At 41.3% G+C, this 21471-nt stretch overlaps 1 protein-coding gene across 6 annotated transcripts in view; it reads right to left on the reverse strand.

Moving 5' to 3' along the window:
* Positions 1-1183: 1183 nt before the first annotated feature.
* LOC128911875 (WASH complex subunit 2A-like) overlaps positions 1184-21471 on the reverse strand; it is a 36987-nt gene continuing 16699 nt past the window's right edge. For 3 of the 6 annotated variants that reach the window (XM_054207402.1, XM_054207404.1, XM_054207401.1), the window contains 14 exons: positions 20701-20805; positions 19207-19323; positions 17589-17752; positions 17020-17131; positions 15921-16106; positions 14698-14880; positions 12352-12480; positions 12052-12147; positions 11171-11290; positions 9518-9595; positions 8618-8830; positions 5634-6245; positions 4855-5029; positions 1184-1668 (listed from right to left, as the gene is read on the reverse strand). In XM_054207402.1, coding sequence (XP_054063377.1) covers positions 1532-1668; positions 4855-5029; positions 5634-6245; positions 8618-8830; positions 9518-9595; positions 11171-11290; positions 12052-12147; positions 12352-12480; positions 14698-14880; positions 15921-16106; positions 17020-17131; positions 17589-17752; positions 19207-19323; positions 20701-20805 — 2427 coding nt within the window. In that variant the 3' untranslated portion in view covers positions 1184-1531. The remainder of the gene's footprint in view (positions 1669-4854; positions 5030-5633; positions 6246-8617; positions 8831-9517; positions 9596-11170; positions 11291-12051; positions 12148-12351; positions 12481-14697; positions 14881-15920; positions 16107-17019; positions 17132-17588; positions 17753-19206; positions 19324-20700; positions 20806-21471) is intronic. The other 3 variants (XM_054207406.1, XM_054207403.1, XM_054207405.1) reach the window with 3 other exon arrangements.

A 21471-nucleotide genomic window follows, 5' to 3' on the forward strand; every position in this document is an offset into this window, starting at 1 on the left:
CCCATTTGCAAATAGCTCCCACACTCTTCTCCAAGCTGCTACTCATAACTTACCCCCCAACTTAAAATGAATCATTGCCAGGCCCACCTATGGCGCAAATCAATAGGCAATGTTTCTCCTTTATCCCTTCCAACCTTTCCTTCTGCTTTAGACTCATTAGTGCTAGATGCTTTGGCTATAGTATTTACTGTGCCTGATAAAGTAAATCCAACTTGAGAAACAAGAGGCTGAAGCAGATGTCTCAGAACAAGCGCTTCAGTGAACATGGGAATTGCTCTCAAAGAAGTCCTCTCAGCGCATGCTTTAAATTCACAGAGATCACAACAGTCTTAAGATCTGAAGATAAAGTACATCACTATCATAAAAAAAACCCAGCACATCTAGTTTTAAAGTCAGAATTGCAGCAGTCACTGGTAAAATAAGAGAAACATTTGATCCTTCTGCATTTATACATTTGTTGTGCTTGTATGCATGCAGGAGAGCAGGTGTCTAACAATGGGCAGGAGGCATGGTTAATGGCATCAGTTTCAGCAGAGCAATCTAGAAAATACAGGAAGCAAGAAGGTTAAGCCAAATGCATCAGACAGTTAAAAGAGATTCCACAAAATAGCAGCCTCCTATAAACAGCCTACGATGTGTTACGGATGAGAGAGGAAAGGAGATAGAAAGCGTTTGTGCATAACAGAGTCTCTGCACTAAGGTGTGCGCATTGTCTTGTTAACCTGGAAGTGACCAACCATGTTCAGTACTGATGGACTTTTTGGAAAGCGTTATTTGCAAAACTTTGGCAAATCCAGGCAGGTGAAGAATCTCATTTAGCGTCTTACAACTTGAACAGAAGACAAAGTTATGTTTCTGTTGTTTTCATGGGGCACTAGGTGCTCATCTGTAACACACTTTCTGTCAGAGAGCTTTTAACCATTGTATTTTTATAGACCACATTAGCTGCCAATACAAAATACCTTAACTCTATCTGGTGTCAAGTCCTGCACTTAGATTTGTTAACTGCTTTACATAAAAGGAGAAGCTGTACCTGACAACAGAACCCAGCCTTACCCTAACATAAGCTCAGTAGATTGGCAGCTGACCCAGACAAGGCATGGTAGTGGTTTTGGTTTTTTTCAAGTCATGATGCAGATGTCCTTAGCAAGTGATAAAGAGCAAAGAAAGACATACAAACAGATCTGGTTTAACAGACTCCATTTACTAGTTATCAATTATTTTCTCTATAGATCTGTTCAATAAAACAAACTATACTTCGTATAAGAGATTACTTCATTGCAGGTATTGCACAGGCTATATTCATTTGGGCACCATGGAAACAATATAGCAGGAGGTTACTGTCTTTTTGTAAAAATATATCATTTAGCACAATTAGACCCAGCAAGAGAATACTAACCATTTAAAATGAGTAATCTCATTTAAATATCCACAGCCATCTCATTTCAGCTTTACTGGATTAGAGAATCCAGAGTATTAGTACTGGACAGGGCATAAGGAAGGCTTCATCTCTGCAACACGCTCGCCTTGGCTACTGGCCTCCAAAGGCATTCAGCGGGTCATCAAATGTGCTCAGTGTCTTGCTTTCAGATTTTGCTTCTGAGGTTGCTTGGGAAGATCTGCTTTTGGGAGTGGGTATCTTGACTTGGCTGCTAGAGAAGATATCATCTAAAAGAAAAAAAAAAGAAAAAAGAAAGAGAAAAGATTTTAATGTGAAGTGCCTGCCAAACAGAATAACATTGTACATAAGTCTCCAGCACACAGCAGTGACTGCCAAGGACATTCTGTGATAAACAAATGCTTTCCTGCTGCTTGCGATTCTAGATGCATTTTTAAGGACATACGTGGGAGCTGTTCACTGTAAGTCAAATTAAGAGTATTTTTTCTTCTCCGTAGAGCAGTATAATACTTGTATTTTATAACATGTTCAAGCTCTCATAAGTAATTGAGAAGTACTAATAAATTACGCCTCCACAATAAATTCCATCATGCAAGTGCCAGATAACATCCCTCTTATCTAGAACATTAGCATCTGAGGAACCTGAGAGATCATTGCCAATGAAAATCAGAAGAGGAAAAGATGGTACTTGCTAGCAACTACTGTTGTGACATCCACTAGCCATACGAGAGTCTTTAATCTACAGCACAATAAGAACATGGCATAAATCACTTGAGAACAGAGCACAGCTAAAATGCAAGGAGGCAGACAGCCACAACTGCCATCCTGATCAATATTGAAAATGTCCATCTACAGTTCTGAATCAAGATCTCCTACCACCTTCCTCAATACAACCATTTCTGTTATGAATAACTAGGACCCACAAAGTGGAAAAATACCATGTTGCTATTAAGACAGAGTTCTTTCCTGAAGGGTAACAACATGTAGAAACACAACCGGATACCCTGTGCCAGCAGCAGAGCTCACAGACCTGCAGTTCGTGCTGTGGCTAGTGCTGTTCGTGTTTAGGACTGTGCTCGTGGAAAGAGATGGAGCTGCTACCATACACATGCTGAAGTGATGCCCTGAGGTTTTCTGGGCACATACAACAGAGATCTCTCCTTATACACTAAGGTTTTAAATTTAGGATACTCAGATTATGCAGTTGGACTATGAGGGGATAAAAAAAATAAATTTCAAGACTGAGGGATCACTAGTGATTCACAACACCAGTGTAAGTGGCACATAACTGGTTTTCAATCCCTATTAAGAAAACACAGGTCTTATACAAACCCATTTACTGGTCCAGAGTATAAAAACTAGTATCTCAGCCTGCAGCCTGTATCCTGACCTTGGGCACAGGCCAAGCATGGAGTAGCCTGTCACAATGTGCTTGCCTTTCTCTTCTTGCTACATGTGTCTGCTACTGTGCTGATCACAGGGATTACACGGGAATAATCCAGGACAGCATTTCAGCACAAGAGCAGTTTAGAAAGGCAGTAAAACAGAGTAATCCCCTACTGGCATCACTCCAAAGCAAGAAGCTATCACATGGATTAGGTTCACGGCAGAGGGTAAGTACAGTGAGTGCCATCAGGAGTAGAGGTATCACTCCCATTTTATGACAAGGCTTAAGGAATAAGAAAGTTTTGGCTGCGGAAAACAATATTTGTCAATGCACAAGAAAGGTCAGTCACCATTTTGCAGGCTCTCCCAGACAGGTAGAGGTGATAATCAAGGTGTTTGCGTCACCAGCCATACGGTGACTGAGGAGGCTAGGAGGATAAAGACCTGAGAAAGAGTTTTTTCTAATACTGCCACCACAGGCCTAACACAAATGTAGTAAATAGTGACTAGAAGCTGTGGTAGGACAAAGAAGGAAAGCAGCTTGCCGCCTCCACCCCCCCCAAAACAGTACCCACTTACTGTTTTATTTGTGGCAGAAAGGATTCCCTAAGGCAACAATATACAGCCCTGATAAAATGCTACCATGATGACTTAAGCCACCCCTTAACCTGAGGCATAGGCAAGTGCCAGTTCCACCACTCTGCTGCCAGCAGGGCATCCTCGCCTTCAGGCATCTTCCCTATGCTCCTGTTAGTGCTCTGTAGCTCCATGGCTTTGGGCACGAAGTAGCTGCATACCTATGGCTGCACCACAAAACAGTCAACACTAGAGGAAGATGAAGTCTATCAGATACAGGGTGCTGCAGATGCTATAGGTATAGCATAAGATATAAGATCAGATGTGATATCAAACAACAAACTGTAGCAGCACAGTAGATATCAAAAGTGGAAGTGCAAACAACAGGTTCTGTTGTGGCTAATTTTCCAAGGTACTTTCAAGTGGGACTCTATGACTGTTTTTTTCAACATGAGGTCTGGATTTTCATGCCGAAGTATTTAGAAGGGAAATTCTTTCATTTCCTATAGGCTACCTGAAAAAATGTAAGTGATTAAAATAAGATATTTTAATCATCCAATACATATTTCAAATACCTTGCCTGCAAACATTGAAGTCGTCTTTTTTTATATCAATTGAGAAGGTTTTGAAATCTCAAGACGTTCATTCTCTGGCAAGTTTTCCAACATATTTACAGACTTCAGCCAGGTCATTCCATGAGGCTGGAATGCTTAACAGCACTCCAAGCAAAACCAAGTGGTAAGTCAGATTCAATTTGAATATGTTAGAAGAATGTTAGACTGACAAGAATCAAAGCTAGAGAAGGGAAATTTTTTTGTCTTAGAAGAAAAGAAATACAAGCAAACCTAAAGAGGAGCTATAAATATGAAGAGTCTGAGAACAAATCGACACAGTCGAAGATTAAATGACTTTCAATACCTCCACTGATGGAGAACAAAAAGGGAGCATGCTTTGCATCATTTCAAATTACTATATGCTGCTTTTTCAATAATGATACAGGGCAAACTTTTGCTCTCAGATGTAGTATTTGTAAATTGTTCTGGGTATACATGGCTGTAAACAAAATCTTATGGGCTCCAAGGTAGTCAACACAACAGTGAAGGTGGGGTGGGAAGAGATGCTAACTTCTTCATATCAGTGATTCACCTGAAAGTGTGATAAAAAAAAAGCTGTGCAAATTGAAACAGAGAATGTATCTCTTAGAGCCAAAACAACATGAGATTAGTCTCTTACTCCAGACAAGAGAAATTTTCAAATTCCCACAGGTGAGAAAATCCCCTCTCAGAAGAATTTTATGCGCTCTTCCATACCATTTAAACGCTGTGCTAATCCTACAAATCTAGGAAGTTCTCATCCAACATTAAAATCCAAAGACGAACAGAGATTTCAGAGCAGTTGAAAATTTAAAAGAAAGCAAAGGGTTCTAAAACATCTCCGATGAGCGCAACTCAGGACAACATTATGAGATTAGCAGCAAGACATTAGACACTTACCCATATCATCATCAAATATGGATTTTTGTTCCACCTTTTTCTTGGTCTTCTTTTCTTTTGGTTTTACGGTGAGATCCGCAAAAATATCAATGTTATCGTCAAACAGGTTAGTCTCTGGCATTTTCTCTTTTCCTTTGTTCATTGGTTTAATTGCCTCGGTAGCGAATATATCATCCTTGGAGCAAAGCATAGAGAGATCATCAATACGCAGCACACTTCAAGAGAACAGTTAAATTATCCGTACACAGCAGCTGAGATGTTTAGAAGACTGACAGCCTTGGCCTTCTCAAAGCCAAGAAGTTTGAGTCCCTTCTCCCCATGGAGGACTTGGCAGAAGTGCCTTAGTGTGGGATTGTACACAGGTCAAGTACAGCACACAGAGGCTTGTATCAGCTGCCCAACCTGCCAACTTTTTTTTCTTTTTTACAAGAGTTATTTGAGCTGTTGTGCATTGAACAGAAAGCTAATAGGTAAGAACCAAATACTTTATTACTCTAAAAAAGGTCATAATCACAGGTATGTTGTCACAGCCCATTCAGTAACATGCCTGCTCTGTGTTAAGGCTCCACCTTTTAATCCACTCTTGCTACTACGGGAGTGAACATCCAAAGAAAGTGTTTCTACTGCCCAGCAGCAGAGCATGATTGACAGCTTACTTCACTACCTGTCCTGCACACCCCATCCTACCCAGCAGCCTCCATCAAGCCCGTGTCTAGGTACAGGGGTCTGCATAAAGCCCAGGGGATACAAAAAGCCAAGGTGGCAGGCTCAACCATTACCTCAAAGATATCTTGGGCAGTAGGGTCAACAGTTTGACCAATAGCAGATTTCAACTCCTTTTTTCCAGTTTTGTGACAGGTGAAGAGAGAGTCTTCCTCTTCCTCCAAAAAAGGTATAGGGCTGCTTTTTGTTGAAGATTTTTGCTGTGCAGGCTGGAAGAGATCATTGCTGTCCTGATCACCCAGAACAGACAGATCAGTCTTTTTCTCCCTGCCCTTGATGGGTTTGTTAGCCACGCTGTCTGGCATTCCCTCCTTTAACTTTGATTGTACAGCTGGTCTGGACGTTGAGCTACTTGCAAAAAGGTCTTCCGATTCAAAGAGATCATCCCCTTGGTCTGTGGATTCTGGAGGAAGGAGTTTGTTTGTCCCAGCAGACAAAACACTGCCATGAGCTGGTAGCGACAAGCCAGAGAGAAAGCCATTTTCCTTGGACTCTGCTTCAGTAGCAAGAGGCTCCTTTATGTTCACTATTGCTGGCGTCGGTTTTGGTAGAGAGAATTGTGATTCTTTAGCACTGTCCACCTCCTCACTCTCTTCAGACTCTTGGGCAGCTAGACGGCGGGCCATTCTGCTAGGAGGTCTTCGTTTTCCTGTAACCTTGATCCTGGTCTGCAAGAAAGGAGTAAAAGCAGAGCAGGGTTACATAGAAGGAAGAAAACAACCCATGTTTCACAGAGAACAGGTTAGGATTCCTGTTATGTTTCCCTGTAGCACTTTGTCTGCCTTCACAACACTACAATTAACATGCATTACCCATTTCATACTAGCACCCTGAAACTGAATTAACTACAAGTTCTTCTCCCAGCTCTGATTTATGTAACTTAAACAGCTACATGTACATTTAAACAAATGCTTTGTTGGGAATCTTGAACAAGGAATGCTGAGTCGACACTGATTTAAGTTACAGGGGGAAGCAGCAGGAACTATTCATTCAGCTCAGCATCATCCATTCTCCCCATTTTTCAGAAAGGGGAAAGATGGACAAGTGGGACATTCAAGCTTGGTGTAGTTTGCAGCAAGGTTCAGAAAAATAACCCAGGACTTTTAATTTGCTGCCGTCTGGTCATTCCCCAGCAGGTGGAATTGGGGCACAAAAGCAACAGCACTCACAAGTATAGAGTCACAACACAGGTCAGCCAGGCACTCTAGCCCCTGGGCTTTAGGTAATACCTTAGTCAGCCTGACAGTTTGCTAATCCAGGGGCTTCTGCAGTGCAGTTATTCTGTCCAAGTCATGACTAATTATGTTTTCCATTTAATTTCGTTTTATGCATAGGCTGCTGCAGTTCATTCCTCTGCTTGCTTTTAAAGAAGCCCCCCTGCAAGTTTCCATTATAGCCTTTACCATACCCTACATGGACAGGAGTATTCACAGAGGTAGGAAACAGATCATTACAACTGCCTTTTCCCTTTTTTTTTTTTTTGTAAATTGCTGTGTTCAAGTAGAAGGACAATGTGGATGGGTATGCTGTAACGCAGCTTAAAGGAGCCATGTGCTTTCATTGTAGAATCACAGGAATCATTGTAGAGGCACATCAGCCTCCAGAGTGTGGGGCTTTATTGATCAGAGCATGGATGAAAAAGGGGAAAATTATGATGGAAGGGAGATGCACTTGAAAAAAACCCAGAATGCTGGGTAGGTTGCTTTGTTCCAGCCTTTGGAAAAAAGTTCATTTGGCTGCATATATCTACATCTTTAACTCAAACTTGAAAGGTTCAAACAGCAATGAAAAGCCAAAATTAAAACCCGTAACCTGAGCCACAAAAAACATTCACTGTGTAGTTACTGAGATGCTTCTCGGATTACTTCTGTAAACTAACATGCATCATCACTGTGCTAAAATGAACATTCAAATTTGACCATATGTAGCTACAGGAGCTCTATTCTTTTGCAAGCCTATCTACTTAGAAGTACCATGATAAAGGATGTTGTCTGTTGTGCAGGACATACTGCTGTTCGGAACAACTATGCCTAGATGCTAATGCATAAGTCTGATGTACAAGCTTCAAGACCATTTGACACAAAGGGGTCATGTCAGCCACTGCAGTCACAGCTGCTGCATCTTCCCAAGTCACCTCTGCTGCTCATCTAGTAATGAACAGCTTCAACAGCATTAAAGAAAGAACGAACCAAAGTTTAGATCCTAAGTTATCTTATTCAAATTGCTGCTCTCAGAAAACCCAAGAGATTTATGAAATCATAAGCACTTAGACAAAATCTTAACTACATGGTTCAAGCTGGGTTTTTTTTGTTGGCTTTTGGTTTGTTTGTTTGTTGTGGGTTTTTTTTTTGTTTTTTTTTGGTTTTTTTTAAAGAACCACTAAATCTTTAGTTAGAATACGCCTTTTGCAGGCCATAAAGTAACAGGTATGAATAAAAAAAAACCAAGTGAGTCAGGAGGCAGAGATCTGCCATGTCAAAAGCTGTAACACTTTTTGGTTTAGTTTTGTGTGGGTTTTTTTTCTTTAAAAATGAAGTTTTTGTCTGAATAAGAATTGGGAGTGACAGTTCAGGAAAACATGACATTTTCATCCACAGAAGAGGTAAAGGTCAGCCTACAGCAGTGATGTGTTCTTGATATCTTGCCACAGCAGCTGTCCATAAAGTATCTTATAGTTAGCCTAGAGAGATGCCTTTTTGATGGTTTTCAGGTTGGCGTCTCCTGGGATAGAACAAGATGTTATGCTAAAAAACATTTAAACTACAGGGAAAACCACTGTATTTGGGGAATGTACACATATACCTTAAAAAGGCACAGAATTAGGCATATACATAAGTCCCTTACAGAGCTAAGAATGTTGTAGGCTTCACTTTCTCTTCAGTGGTCCACGGAAGTGAGAGGAGATTAGGTTTCCACATCTCCATTTAGATTCAGGTAGACCACACTGGTAGCAGAACTTGAATACTAAAACAGAAATTCCTGCAAAAGGACAGACTGTGTTTTTAATCCCCCTTTCTGTCCTCCTAAATACCAAAGTTACCTTATTGGCGCTGTGCAAGGTATCCGCTTGCATAGGCTGATCAAAGCTTACACCTATTTCTTCATTGTTTCCTGCAGCAGAGAAGACTTCGCTGTTCTGTACATCCTTGGGCTCATGCAATGGAGTGTCAAGAACCGGTAAGGGCGACTTTACATTGGAGACCTTAGGCACTGCACCAGGTAGTAAGGCTGCAGGGTTAATAGCTAAGTTAGCCTAGAAAACAGAGCAAACAAAAACATACACACAAAGAGCTCACGTTAATACTGCTCAAGAGCAAGCACGTCTCCAGAGAAGCAGCAAGAACTAGTGCATGTAGGCATTCAAGTTCTACTCCTACAAGTCCCTGGCCTTTCTCACACCTACGTGCTTCTGTGCCTCCCACGTCCCCTGTCTCACTAAGTCTGTGGAGTGCTCAACACTATTATTCTGTATAAGAGCTTCAGGAACAGCATGGCCACGTTATGTCGGACCAAGCACCTATGTAGCTCAGTATCCTCTCTGAGAACAACAATGGTTCTGATGTTAGGAGTGATACTGTGATATAGACAGTTATTAGTCATTACATGTCAGAAGAGGGACAGAACCAAAACCCCAAACCCCTAAGTGTCTCTGAACAAGCTTAAAAGAGTGCTGAGAAGAATAGCAGTTCAAAGCGGAGCCCACCCTCTGCCCCCAAAGGGAGTAAATAGTGTTGCTCAGAGTCAGGTTTGAAATGTGAGGGGGGAATAATATTAAACATGCAAAACAGGAAAAGTAATAGAAAATACACCATCTGAAAAAATAAATCTGCAAGAGTAAGGTAAGGAAGTAAAAAGATTTTATTTCAGGGAGAGCCATCAGTGAGGCAAGGAAGATTATTATTTTCTTTTTTAAAGTCAAAATGCCAGTAAAGTTAATTACTTGTAGCTTTCCAATCCGAGATGAGGGCTCTTTGGTTTTAATGGGAACAGGACCTGTAGATTTCTGCACGAAATTACACTGGATTAAACAAGTGGACAAGTTGTTTTCAACCAGACCATAGTTTGCATTTTAATACATCTACAGAAAGCAACTCACTGCTTACCAATTTCTTCTGAAGATACCTTGTTAACAACATATTCTACCACCAGAGCTACAGTCTCTCAATTTTCAACTTCAGTTCCCCACATGCCATAGCCCCATCTTCATTAGCACATTTCATTCCACCTTCCTTCTACCCAATATTATACTTCGCCATAGTAACCCAGCAACTTCCATCTTCTCCACATCACACGTAACACTAGCCAAATTAAACCATCACAGCTACCCTCCCTCCTTGCTTATTCCCTCCCCTAAAACCCTCTGAAGTCATGTTGATGGATCGTGATATAATTAACTTTCTGAGACTGGCTATAATAGGGCCACAGACTTCAATGAAGTCCACACAGAAGCCAAGTGGGCTACAAAATTGTACCTCTCAGCCTGCAAGGAAAATAGCTTCAGAGAAGTGAGTGCTCCCCTACAGAAAGCAGGCCATTGGTGCCAGAAATAAGACTAGATTAAAAGAGCAAGAGTAGCTGTTTGGTCTGAAGACTTGGGTCAATTCTAGGACTCAGGGATGAACCAAATCAGCTAAGCTGCTCTTCCCAGGTTTGGCTCTCCGCAGGTTTGTAGTCTACCATGGTTCTGTAAGCTAGGCTGTACTACTGTTGGTGTGACTGAGCAGTCAGAGCTCCTTCAGCCAGGCTGAAGTAACTGAGGGTTTGCAAGGGTTAGGACACTGGTTTGATAGCATGACAGAGGAATCCCAGCATCTGAGGAGGTCGTTCTCCACTTAAATGCATATGGTGTTCAGCTGAACCTCAGACAGGCTGAGATCATTTCTATAGCAGGCTGTTAGTAGCTACAAAAACCAGAAGATGAGTGTGGTTTTACACTTCAAGGAATACTTCACCATAAGGGAAGACAGGCTAATTACTAGCCCTACAGACTTACTCTGTGTTTCTCAGCCCAGGAGAGAAAAAACACCACTCACCCCCCACAGTGAAAATCTAATCTCCTACAGATGGAAATCTACCAAGCAACTCTGGTGAGGCACAAACCAGAATTCAGATCTAGACTGCCCCCCCTCCCCTTCGTTCTGCAAGATTAAGGACAATAGTAGGAGTCTTGTTTGCTCACCATAAAGTCTCCAAAATAAGATTCTCAGGAGCCATGGATTTGTGCTGCATGTCCTGATCTCCTTTCTGAGAAAGCCTACCTATACTTTTAAGATCCCATTCACTCCAACAGACACTGGCACTTCAAAGAAGAATGAACAACATTTTTCAGTCAAACTGGACTTGATGTGTAGTTCTTCACTGCCTTGTACTTTGCCCTTATAAGCGTGTGGGCAATGAATAAAACACTATCAATAGCATTTGAACTTCTCGCTATTAACAGTGCTTCTGCTGATAAGCAGAGACAAGTTTGGCCATGCATTGGCCAGTGAATCCAGGCATAAGTTTTCATCTTTTCAAGAGACTTATTTAAAACAAAATGATACATCTCCTTTTTCTTTGCATGCTGTTCAAGGCACAATATTTAAGTACTTGCCTCCGTAGTTACTGCCTTCAGAGCTTCATCTTGTTTGGCACTTAAAGCATTTTCTAGAAGGTTACCACTCTCCAAGGAAGGACCAGTACTGGCCTGAAATGTTTTCTTCTCAGCTATTTTCTGAAAGCATTAAGAGCGCAAGTCAACATGAATTGGGTAAAAGGCATGGTCTGCAGATCAAAAAAGAAAAAAAAAAAGGAAAGCAAAGAGCCAAGCTTTTAAAATCTGGCTTCTATTTGAAAAGTAAACTAGCCACATCTTTTGACTTCGCAATGCATAATAGGCATTGCCTTTTGGCTTTGCAATGACAAAGGCCTTCCAGTCCTCCATTCCTTTAGCCTATCTCAGCCTTTGCTGTCTGTGCTAACAATAAATAATGAGAGTTTCAAAAAACTTCCAAATGCATACATATTTCCTCATGCACAGGACAGCAGGGAAAATAAAAGCATAAAGCTAGCTAAGGAACACTGCTATTTTTATGTTTTCAAGCAAACAGGCTCCATATATAGCTGTCAAGCACTAATTACTTAAGACCCCCCCTTCCACAGTCCTCAAAGAAACTGTTTCCAGGAACTATTGCCAGTTTTCTAGCCTAACTTTCAGCTATAGACATGAAAATAGACTAAAGTTGTGTTCTCTTACACCTAAGCCAGCCCAGTGGTATACAAAAAGAATCCAATCCTCTCATCCCAGCTCTGGGAGACATAATGCACCTGTTTGTTCCCTGTGTCTTCAGGGTCACAATGGCCATTTCTATTCTCTCAAAAAGATGTGAGAAGTCATTTAATTTCTTGTTGAAACATATATGGAAAAAAAATCCGTTCCATACACTTCTTTCTACTGTCTTTTATATAAGCAATTTACAGTAGAGGAACAGGTACCGGAGGGTTTATTTTAGCAGTACTGAAGAGATCATCCTCATCGTCATCCCCAAAAAGCCCTCCTCCAGATGATGGCTTCAGGATACGGTTTGCAGACTAAAGAGACAAAGGATAAATAAAAGATGTGTCACAGGTCAAAAACAGATCTCCTTCAGCCTGTGATGCCTGAAGTGATATTAGCATTTGGCCCTCCCTGGAAATCAGGGACTTCTAAGTGTGTTCAAACAAGGAACACCAGTAGGCCACGTGCTTCAAAGACTGTTTTTAAATAGCCGGTTCAGAGAAGGACTTTGAACTCACCATCGACTTTTTGGGGCTAGCAAAGAGGTCGACGTCTGGATCATTGTCCTTCTGAAGTTTGTGACTGAAGAGGAAATCTTCATCTTGAAAGACTCCGGTGCTTTTGGGCCGAGTAGTCTTCTCAGAAGCCTGGAAGGAGAGAGACCACACAGTGAGAAACTCCCTCCTTAAGGAGGTTCTTTGCCTAGTGATAAGGCATGTTACAATTCACCTGAGGCTACACTATGACCCTGCTAACAAAAATACAACTTTAACTGCCATTTATATATTTTACTTTGACCAAATTTGCAAAACTTACAATGTAATTATTTGTATTCACATGTCAATTTGATGAGATGACATTAACCAAAATGTATCTGTGTCTGCGGACCTGAGATCCAGCTGCTACTATTTACCTGTAAAGCTTCCTTAGAAGGAAGGAAAAAAAAAAAAAAAAAAAAGAAAAAAAAAGGTTTTAAGTATGTTGTCATGACTGTACAGTAAGGATGTATTTTAGTAGGACTTTTACACCTTCAATTTTTCAGCTGAGGGTGCAGGACAGAGAAGTGAGAGGAAGAGAATCTGGTTAATTATCTTCCTAAGCTACCTTTTTAAAGAAGAATAAAATAAAAACATCCCTCCTGCCCCAAGTTGAATGCCTGTAAAGCTATTATTGTTTCTAGATTCCCTGTTCTCCTGTTAAAGCAAACACACCCCCACAATGCAGAACGGAACATACTGTCTGCCTTTGGCAAGAACTTGTACTTTCAAATTTGCTGGTGGTGGCGGGGGGCGGGAGGGAAGGATGAGAGTCAAACATATCGCCCCTCCACTATCTGACAAACCAACCAATATCAGCTGCAAATCTGGACCCACGCAAAAAAAAGGATGCCTCTTAAGAGCATGACAGTGTCCAGTAGCATAACATCACACTCAAAATCCAAGCAGCAGGAGCAGAAATCATAAGAATAAAGCCTGATTCTCTCCTTCCCAGTTCAAGTCTCCAAAAGCCCAAAGGGCTGCCTACTAAAGCTAGTTTCTAGTACCCTATTTTCGGTTCATACACCCTGTCCTATGATTTTTATTACTGCTCCATTCTCAGTCTCTCTGTGCACCAGCTTTAATTTTATATCAAAAGCCGGGTCACATTTTCAGAGCACTGGAACTGCTGTTTATGCCCAGATACATGAAAACCTAATGCACATCTAGCAGTATTCACACATGAAATGCATGTTAAGCTGAGATAAGCAAGAAAAATAGTAGCACCTTTCAGATTTGCCTATCAAAAAGATCAAGTTCCTAAATTCTGATTTTTGCATGGATATGCATTTCAGCACCTTAATCACTTTGTGATTGTTATATGCTGACAGATGAGTGCTTTGAAGGAAAGATTTGAAAGGATTTGTATCTTCTCAAATTCATAGGACAGATGTGGCTTCTTGCAACCATCTCACAACATGCCCCCCCCCCGAAAAAACAAACACAGGATGCATTCACAACAGGTAATTAAGCGCTTAAGGTAACAATCCATTTTAACTCAGAAGCAGCTATAAACAGGGGTTTTTCTCCAAGAGTCATCTATTTCATTCAGCTCCAGGGACTTCTGAGTAAAGTGTGTACAGCCTTTAGAGTTGACAACCTACTTTACATGGTCACACTAAGATGACGAAACCTTGTGATACACCGTACGTACTTTTTGACATGACTTCAAGTTTACAGAAAAAAATTTGGTACATCTGCATCAACTAGACACAATAACATCACCATGAATTCAAGGATATTGCTGCCGAAGATTCAAAGTCTACTTCTTGATGGTATATGATATATCAGGAAATCCATACAGCAAGAATATGGCAAGTGGATGCTTTTTTAAAAAAAGTGAACACACATACTTGAAAAACAGAAGTAAACATAGAATTAAAGTTATTTTTGCCAAAGATAAGCCTGCAGGTATATATCCACCAAGCAAACTACAACAATATAAAGAAAATAAAAAGATAAACGACAAGGCTTCAAGTTCCACATCCTTCTACTTCCTAGTAACTCTGACCTTGAGTGGCAACTGGGGAATCAGTTCTGTACAGCAGACATCAACTAGCTGCACCAAAACATCTGTACAGAATTTATTTTCACACTAGCATGCAGCAAAATGCTTTTGAGTTAGTGGGATGGAAAAATTTACAAAGGGATTCAAGGATCATGGGGAAGAGCAGGAATAATTTCTCACCCAAGAATCTAGAAGTTTCGAAATAGAAAAAGATCAGCTTCCATGACATGAAGAGAGGGAAGGATAAAAACAAAACCTCGCCTAGAATAGTAGAGGTAAAAATATTACTTCCTAGTGTTCAAGAACTTCCCTAGACTCACCACACCAATTTCTTTCTGTGCATTTTTCAAGCCATCATCATCTTCCAGTCTCTCTTCTTCCTCTTCCTCAAACAAGCTTAACACTTTCTTAGCTTGGGTCTTGATATCTTTCTCCAGAGCTGGTGGTGATGTTGCAAACAGATCTGAACTGCTAGCTGGCTCCATGGATGTTGCTGCAAAAGGCTCCACAGAAGAAAAAAAATAAAAAAATAAAAAATTTAACACATCAGCCTGTTATTTAGTTCAGGTTTGTTCAAAAAACCACCAACTTTCCGGCTTAAATGCCGTCATTGGTCAGAGTTCTGCAATCCATTACCAAGCAGACAACTATACCCAACTCATTTTTCCTAGGTAGACAGAATAGCAACATGGAGATTAGCAAGAGACAGTAGATAAAAAAAGAGAACGTACTTTATGGCTCTGAAGGGAACACAAGTTTCCCCCTGTACCCTACACTGTAGCGCTGCTGATAAAGAGCATCCTGCATAAGGTTTCTTCCTCATCCGTATGTCAGGTTGCACGTGCACACAAGGCTGCACTAAGCAGCTTTGCCATTATCTCTGAAGGACCTAGCTCATGCAACTTGGGATTCTTTGGAGTGGGCAGCACTACCTGAACCTTGAACACATTCAGGAAAGTGCAATGCATGATAACTACTCTGGAAATTCATCACCTGGTAATCCCCAACAATCACTCACTCAGACCATGTCCAAGTTCTGATGAAGCTTCTTCAATAATACACATCAATGCTGTTCTGTAACACTGCTGCCCAGAACTTCACAATCCTGAAAGCCACTGCTTCCAACACCATTTATAATTCATCAGACTACGTTGAAACAAAGTTACTGAGCTTGAAGCAAAGCCTACACATCAGTATAGGCTATCTTTTAAAAGAAATCTCTGTTCATGTGAATAAAGGTTACCTAACTCTGGAGGAAAAATGAAACAGATTCCTCCCCCTGCCCCAAAATAACCCCCAAGCAATTCTCTCATGTATGTCAGTTGGGAAACAGCTTTTAAATGCCATTTAATCAATTTGCTGGTTGACTGACAAGTGATTTTGCTAAACGGAGACAGAGTTACTCTCTCCCTGGCAATAGAAGAGGCAATCTAGAAAAAGAATTCTGTCCCAGAGCCACGCTGTTAAATTATCTTTTTTTTTAAAAAAAAAAAAAAAAATGAACTTTTACCAAACTTCAGATCAATGTAAGAAAATCCCTCACTTTTTCCTTTGTTTGCTGCCCTGCAACGTTTGTTCCTCTAGGCACAGGAACTGCTCCAGGCTTTTCTGAAGACCACAATGTATCTTCTACCTGGTTAGACTCTGCTGCTGTATCTGGCAGATCTTCCTTTTCCTCCTTCTCTTCTTCATTAAAGAAAGGTGATGCTTGTGCTGGTTTTACTTTCTCCTGCAAAATTAAGATGATGTTGTTGACACAAAATTGGTGGGTATAAGAAGCATACACTGCTGTGGGACAGCAGAGTCTCAGTTTGCCTTCTGCAGGGATCTAGGAAACTGTCAACATGCTTGACTTCTACTTTCCTCCCATGGGACATTCTGGTTCGTGGCTTTTGATTTCTAGTATTATAGGCTCTTGAGTCCAATTGAGAGTGCCAGGAAGCAGCTGCAAGCTTAGAGCAGATGCCCTGAGAATCTTGTCTGTTTGGTGCACTGTTTCCCGTGACTGCCAGCAGCTAGACCATGGCTTGCCTGTTTCTTCTTCTATTCCCAAGCCTATTATCTTTATGGGCCATGACAACTATTTTCCTTGTAAGCAGAAAGGCAAAGGAGGGGGGGCAGCACACACACGTATAGAAATTCCCACTACAGGTACAGCTGTGTTAAGCTTTTGCAACTCCTACTCTCAATTTCAAAGCACAGCCAGACAGGCAATACACTATGGGCTAAGCTTGTAAGACTGCAGATAGCATAGGCACCCTCAACACAGGGTGCCTGTAGACACATCTGAAGAAGACACAACCGAATCAGTTTGGACTGAGGTGACACAAAGGGTAAAGCTCTAGTCTGTTCCTTTTAACAGTATTTTATGGTTGAGAACTCTCAAAATACTCTCAGGATGGGCTTTTAGCATAAACCAAAGAAGTTTAGGGTTAATGGTCTGGAAAATTTTGAAATCTCTATTAGGCTGATGGCATTAAGAAGCTTTACATGTAAGAGTTCAGTCTGCCCTGTTCCCATTCCCAATTTGCTAGAACTACCATTGTCTAAAACGAGTGAGTCTTACATTCAGTAGTTAACAAGGACAACAGACTATAAAAAGACCAAGTGTTCCACGTTAGTTTTAAAAGAAAGGGAGGTACCACTGCAGCCTTAGCAGCTGAAGGAAGTAGCGTTGATGGGGAGCTGAAGAGTGATTCTCCATTAATAGCATCATCTTCAAACAACAATGACACCTTCTGTGGCTTTCTTTGGCTGCGATGAAAGAGAGGAGAAAGTGGAATATTCGGTGCAAAAGTTTCAGAGGCCATGCACTGCATCTGTTTAAAAGTATAACTGAGGGCCACCATTTGCAATAAGTGGTCCCTGCTACAGTGTCCAGCTTCCTCACTGTCTCAACAATTCTACCACCCTCCCTCCTTGTCTGTACAGCTTTCTGCAGGAGCAAAGATAAAAAGAGGTCAAGAGGATTTTATCTTGCAAGTACGGAAATGGAGCCCAGTGCAGTCAGTGGTGTCGAGGAGAATGACCCACCACAGATACAAAAGAGGTAAAAGAGCCCAGCCCTGCCCATTCCCACTCACACACCTCTACTTCCTCTGCAGCAACAATAGCAAGGAAGAACACTTGCAATGTGCCTGGGTCTGTCCAGTTTTGAGGGCACTGCTGGGCTGTTCTGAAAAAAATGCCCCTCCCCTCCCAGGACTGTCACCTCTCTTTAGTGATTGCAAATAAATCCTCCTCATCCTCTTCCTCAAAGAGGCTCGTCTTCTTCACAGCTTTAGCCTGACTGACAGTGCTAGCTGGTTTCGCAGGGTCCTCTTTCCGGTCATCTTCAGAAGGAAGTTTAGCTGGCTTGGAGACATTCCAATGTTCCTTAAAAATAAGGAGCCCTTAAGTTTTCTTTTGTCTTGGTTAAAGCCACTTTCCCATCTTCCCTATAAGCAGAAACATTTCAGCATCTTGGTGGTTCTTGCATCTCTCTACTACTTTATTTTCCTACCTTTGTGTTAGCCAGACATTGCTCAGGCTTTGCAGAGGGCCTGGCCACCTTTTGGCACGTTATTTGCCCAGCAAAACAGAGTACACACACTTTACTACTATAGTTGCTCTTGACAACTGAGGTCAGTGTCAACTGCAGTCACAGGAGTAAGGTCACCCAGTAGAATCTGATTTGTGACACTTAAATAATTAGCACGTTTGATGTATAGGGGGAAAAAAAAACCAAAAAACAATGCCAAGCAACAAGAAAAAACACAACACCCACACCCAAGACCCCTCATTACTAGAGTGCATGATGCTGCATTTCTTATTTCCACAACTTTCAATCACAGTACTTCCCCTTTCAACCCCAGCGCATTTAATCAAGTCTACCCACTGAACAAGTCAAAAATGTACATTAGAAGGAAACATTTCCAGGGCTGAGAGGGTTTCCTGGCTTGTGTGTTTTCTTATTCCCAGCATTTCAAGTTGTTTGCCCCATTCCTCACCTCTGTTCCTCCCCTTTCTGAAAGGGACTACAGGCATGTTGAAGTATGACCTTGGTTTATTCTACATTAAGATAAAAATGCATCTAAAGATATTACTAGTATCCACTAAACAAGTAATTAGAGGACAGGTAATAAAAATCAAGTCTACACAAAAGAGTAATTTTGGGGGTAAGAGGGCTAAGAAGAGTCTGGATCCTATTCATGTGAGTTAATTCAGAGACTTTCCAGACAAGTTTTTAATTTACTTAGTGTCTCTGGCTTTCATTTAAGATGCAACACAACACCTAATCCATCCCTAGAAGAGGGCTGCTCTCTGGGAAGCCTAATCATTTGTGTTTCGTTTTTCCCCATCCCTAGATGTAAAAAAAACAAAACAAAACCACCTCAAAACCCAAACAAACAAAAAACCCCACCAAACACCACCACACATAAAAAAAACCCACCCCAAAAACCCAAAACAAAGAAAAACTCACCACGTATCTACCCAAAACTGCCAAATTTCCCTTACAGAAATTAAAGCAGTAAGAGCAAACTTGTTTTACCCTTTTAGCATTTTTAAATCAGATTTGTTGGCAGCAGCCTCCATTTGCTATCGATCTTTCTATAAATTACATTGAAAATATTAATTTTATCTTCCACATGACTTCTGTTACATAGATCCTGAGATAATTTGAGCCAAGAATCAGACAGCTTCCTCAGCGGTAAACAAGTTACAGGATTGGGGCAGACGGGGCACATGTACACAGCAGAGTTTGGTTGTAGTTCCCGTCTCCACAGTTTTATGCTTTGCCCAGCATAAACCCCAGTAAACCCTTTCAATTAAATCTTACTCCTCAGTACCTCCTCATCACTGCTGAACAATAAGCTGGAGGCTTTCTTGAGTGGCTCTGACTGTTTTGCTTTCTCTTCTGGGGTTTTTTCCTGTTGCTTCTTGGCAGGTACCCCACCAAAGAGATCCTTAAAATAAAATAATAAATAAATAAATAAATAAAAATATATATAATAAATCAAAAGAGAAAGCCACAATGAAAAGCTCACTGAGAAGTCATCAGCATGTGAGACACTGTTGCCACTTACTTCTCAGATGAGTAGGATAGAGAAATGGTATTTTGTGAACCCTTTTGAAGACAATTTCAAGTGTGTTACAGTATTCTGGTACAGGGAATTCTATGCACACAGCATTTGATAGACCAGAAGCTTGTAGGCACACAGCCTGGTTTTGGCACACAGATTCTCCACCATAAGGCTGGACCACGAGCCAAAACCACCACACAGCAATTCAGTTGCACAGCACCTAACACAATGGGGCACTGTTTCTACATCTACATAATGAAATAGAGAATGAATCCTATTGTGAGAGGACAGGCAACAGGCAAGCTGAACCACTACCACTGGGCAAGAACCAAGACTTTTCACCTGAAGATACTCATGCAGATTATTATATAGGCATCAGAATATACAAAAACATACGTTGACTTCACTACCTGATGTTTATTTATGCTTTTCTCCACTCAACTTGAACTTCAGTTCCATAACACAAACTTCATGGCAGATACCAGAGACATCACCACATCATAAAATGTTCCACTATCTTGACAGTTGTTTCTGAACAGGCCCTGTTCAGAAAAGTGAGCTGGAAGCAGCCCCGTCTCGAACAGGAAACCTCTATCTTGAGTTTGCAGAAGTCCCCTATCTTATGGCTCTAGCAGGCCCCCCATTTGTCTCAGGTTAATTTAGCTCACCATGAAGGCTGCAGGCCCAGAGTTGAAAGCCCTCTGGAGGATGTGGGAGGGAGAAGAGGGTAAGATAGATAAGAAAAGCACACACTAATTCAAATTTGTTAAGTTTCTTGCACAAACTGGGCTCTGATCTCAGTTTCTACACTAGCAGCCACAATTCTTACACTCTGAAAAGTGAGAGAAAAAGAAATTGACCATCTGTGAAATAAAGGAAGCAAGAAGTCATCCATGTGGGTAGGTACCACGGGCCAGAATAAAAGAGCTTCTTGAAGCTCACATCAGTTCTATTGCTCAGTGTTCCCTAGTCCTATCAGAGGGATAACATTCTTCACGTTTAGGTCCAGAAATGATATGCACTGACTGCAAAATACTAAAAAGACACCAAGAACCCACAAGAGTCCCTGCTACCATTCTCCTCCATAATGCCATCCACATGGTCAGAACTGCTACACAATGCAAGATCAATGTAATGCTCTAACTTAGTGCTCCATTTACAAGCTTTGTGTTGTAAACTTCTGAATATTTTCTCCTGCATTTGCAACAGACTGTGCATGAGGGTTCCCATACACAGGCAGTATCAGGAAGTGGTACTCACCTCTTCATCATCATCAAACAAGGAGAGCGGAGCTTTTGTCATGGACTTGCTGGTGGGGAGAGATGTAGCTTTGGACTTCACAGTTTTACTTGATGAAAACAAGTCCTGTGCAAATCAAAGAAATGTCACTTTGCAAAGCAATGGTATACATTTAAGAACTCTAAATGGGTCCAGAGAAGGGCAACGAAGCTGTTGAGGGGTCTGAGTACAAGTCTTGTAAGGAGTGGCTGAGGGAGCTGGAGTTGTTCAGCCTGGAGAAAAGATGGCTGGGCGGAGACCTTATTGCTCTCTACAACTACCTGAAAGGAGGGTGTAGAGAAGTGGGGGTCAGTCTCTTCTCACAAGTAACAGGCGATAGGACAAGAGGAAACGGCCTCAAGTTGCACCAGGGGAGGTTTAGATTGGATATTAGGAAAAATTTCTTCACCAGAAGGGTTATCAAGCATTGGAATAGGCTGTCCAGGAATTGCCATCCCTGGAGGTATTTAAAAGATGGGTAGACATGGTGCTGAGGGACATGGTTTAGTCTGGTTTTGTCAGTGTTAGGCTGATGGTTGGACTCTATCTGAAAGGCCCCTTCCAACCTAGACAATTCTATGACTCTATGACATTCACATTTTTCCTTTTAAAGGGTGTTTAGTGTGTCTGTGAAGTAGGGAAAGATTGTCTTACTCAGATGTACCAACACCTGCAACTCCACATGGACTTCCCCTCAGCTTTGCAGATTAATTACTAACTGTAAGCCAAGGATACAATATTAAATATGTGCAG

This window comes from Rissa tridactyla, chromosome 6 (assembly GCF_028500815.1).
Source record: "Rissa tridactyla isolate bRisTri1 chromosome 6, bRisTri1.patW.cur.20221130, whole genome shotgun sequence".
NCBI lineage: Eukaryota > Metazoa > Chordata > Aves > Charadriiformes > Laridae > Rissa > Rissa tridactyla.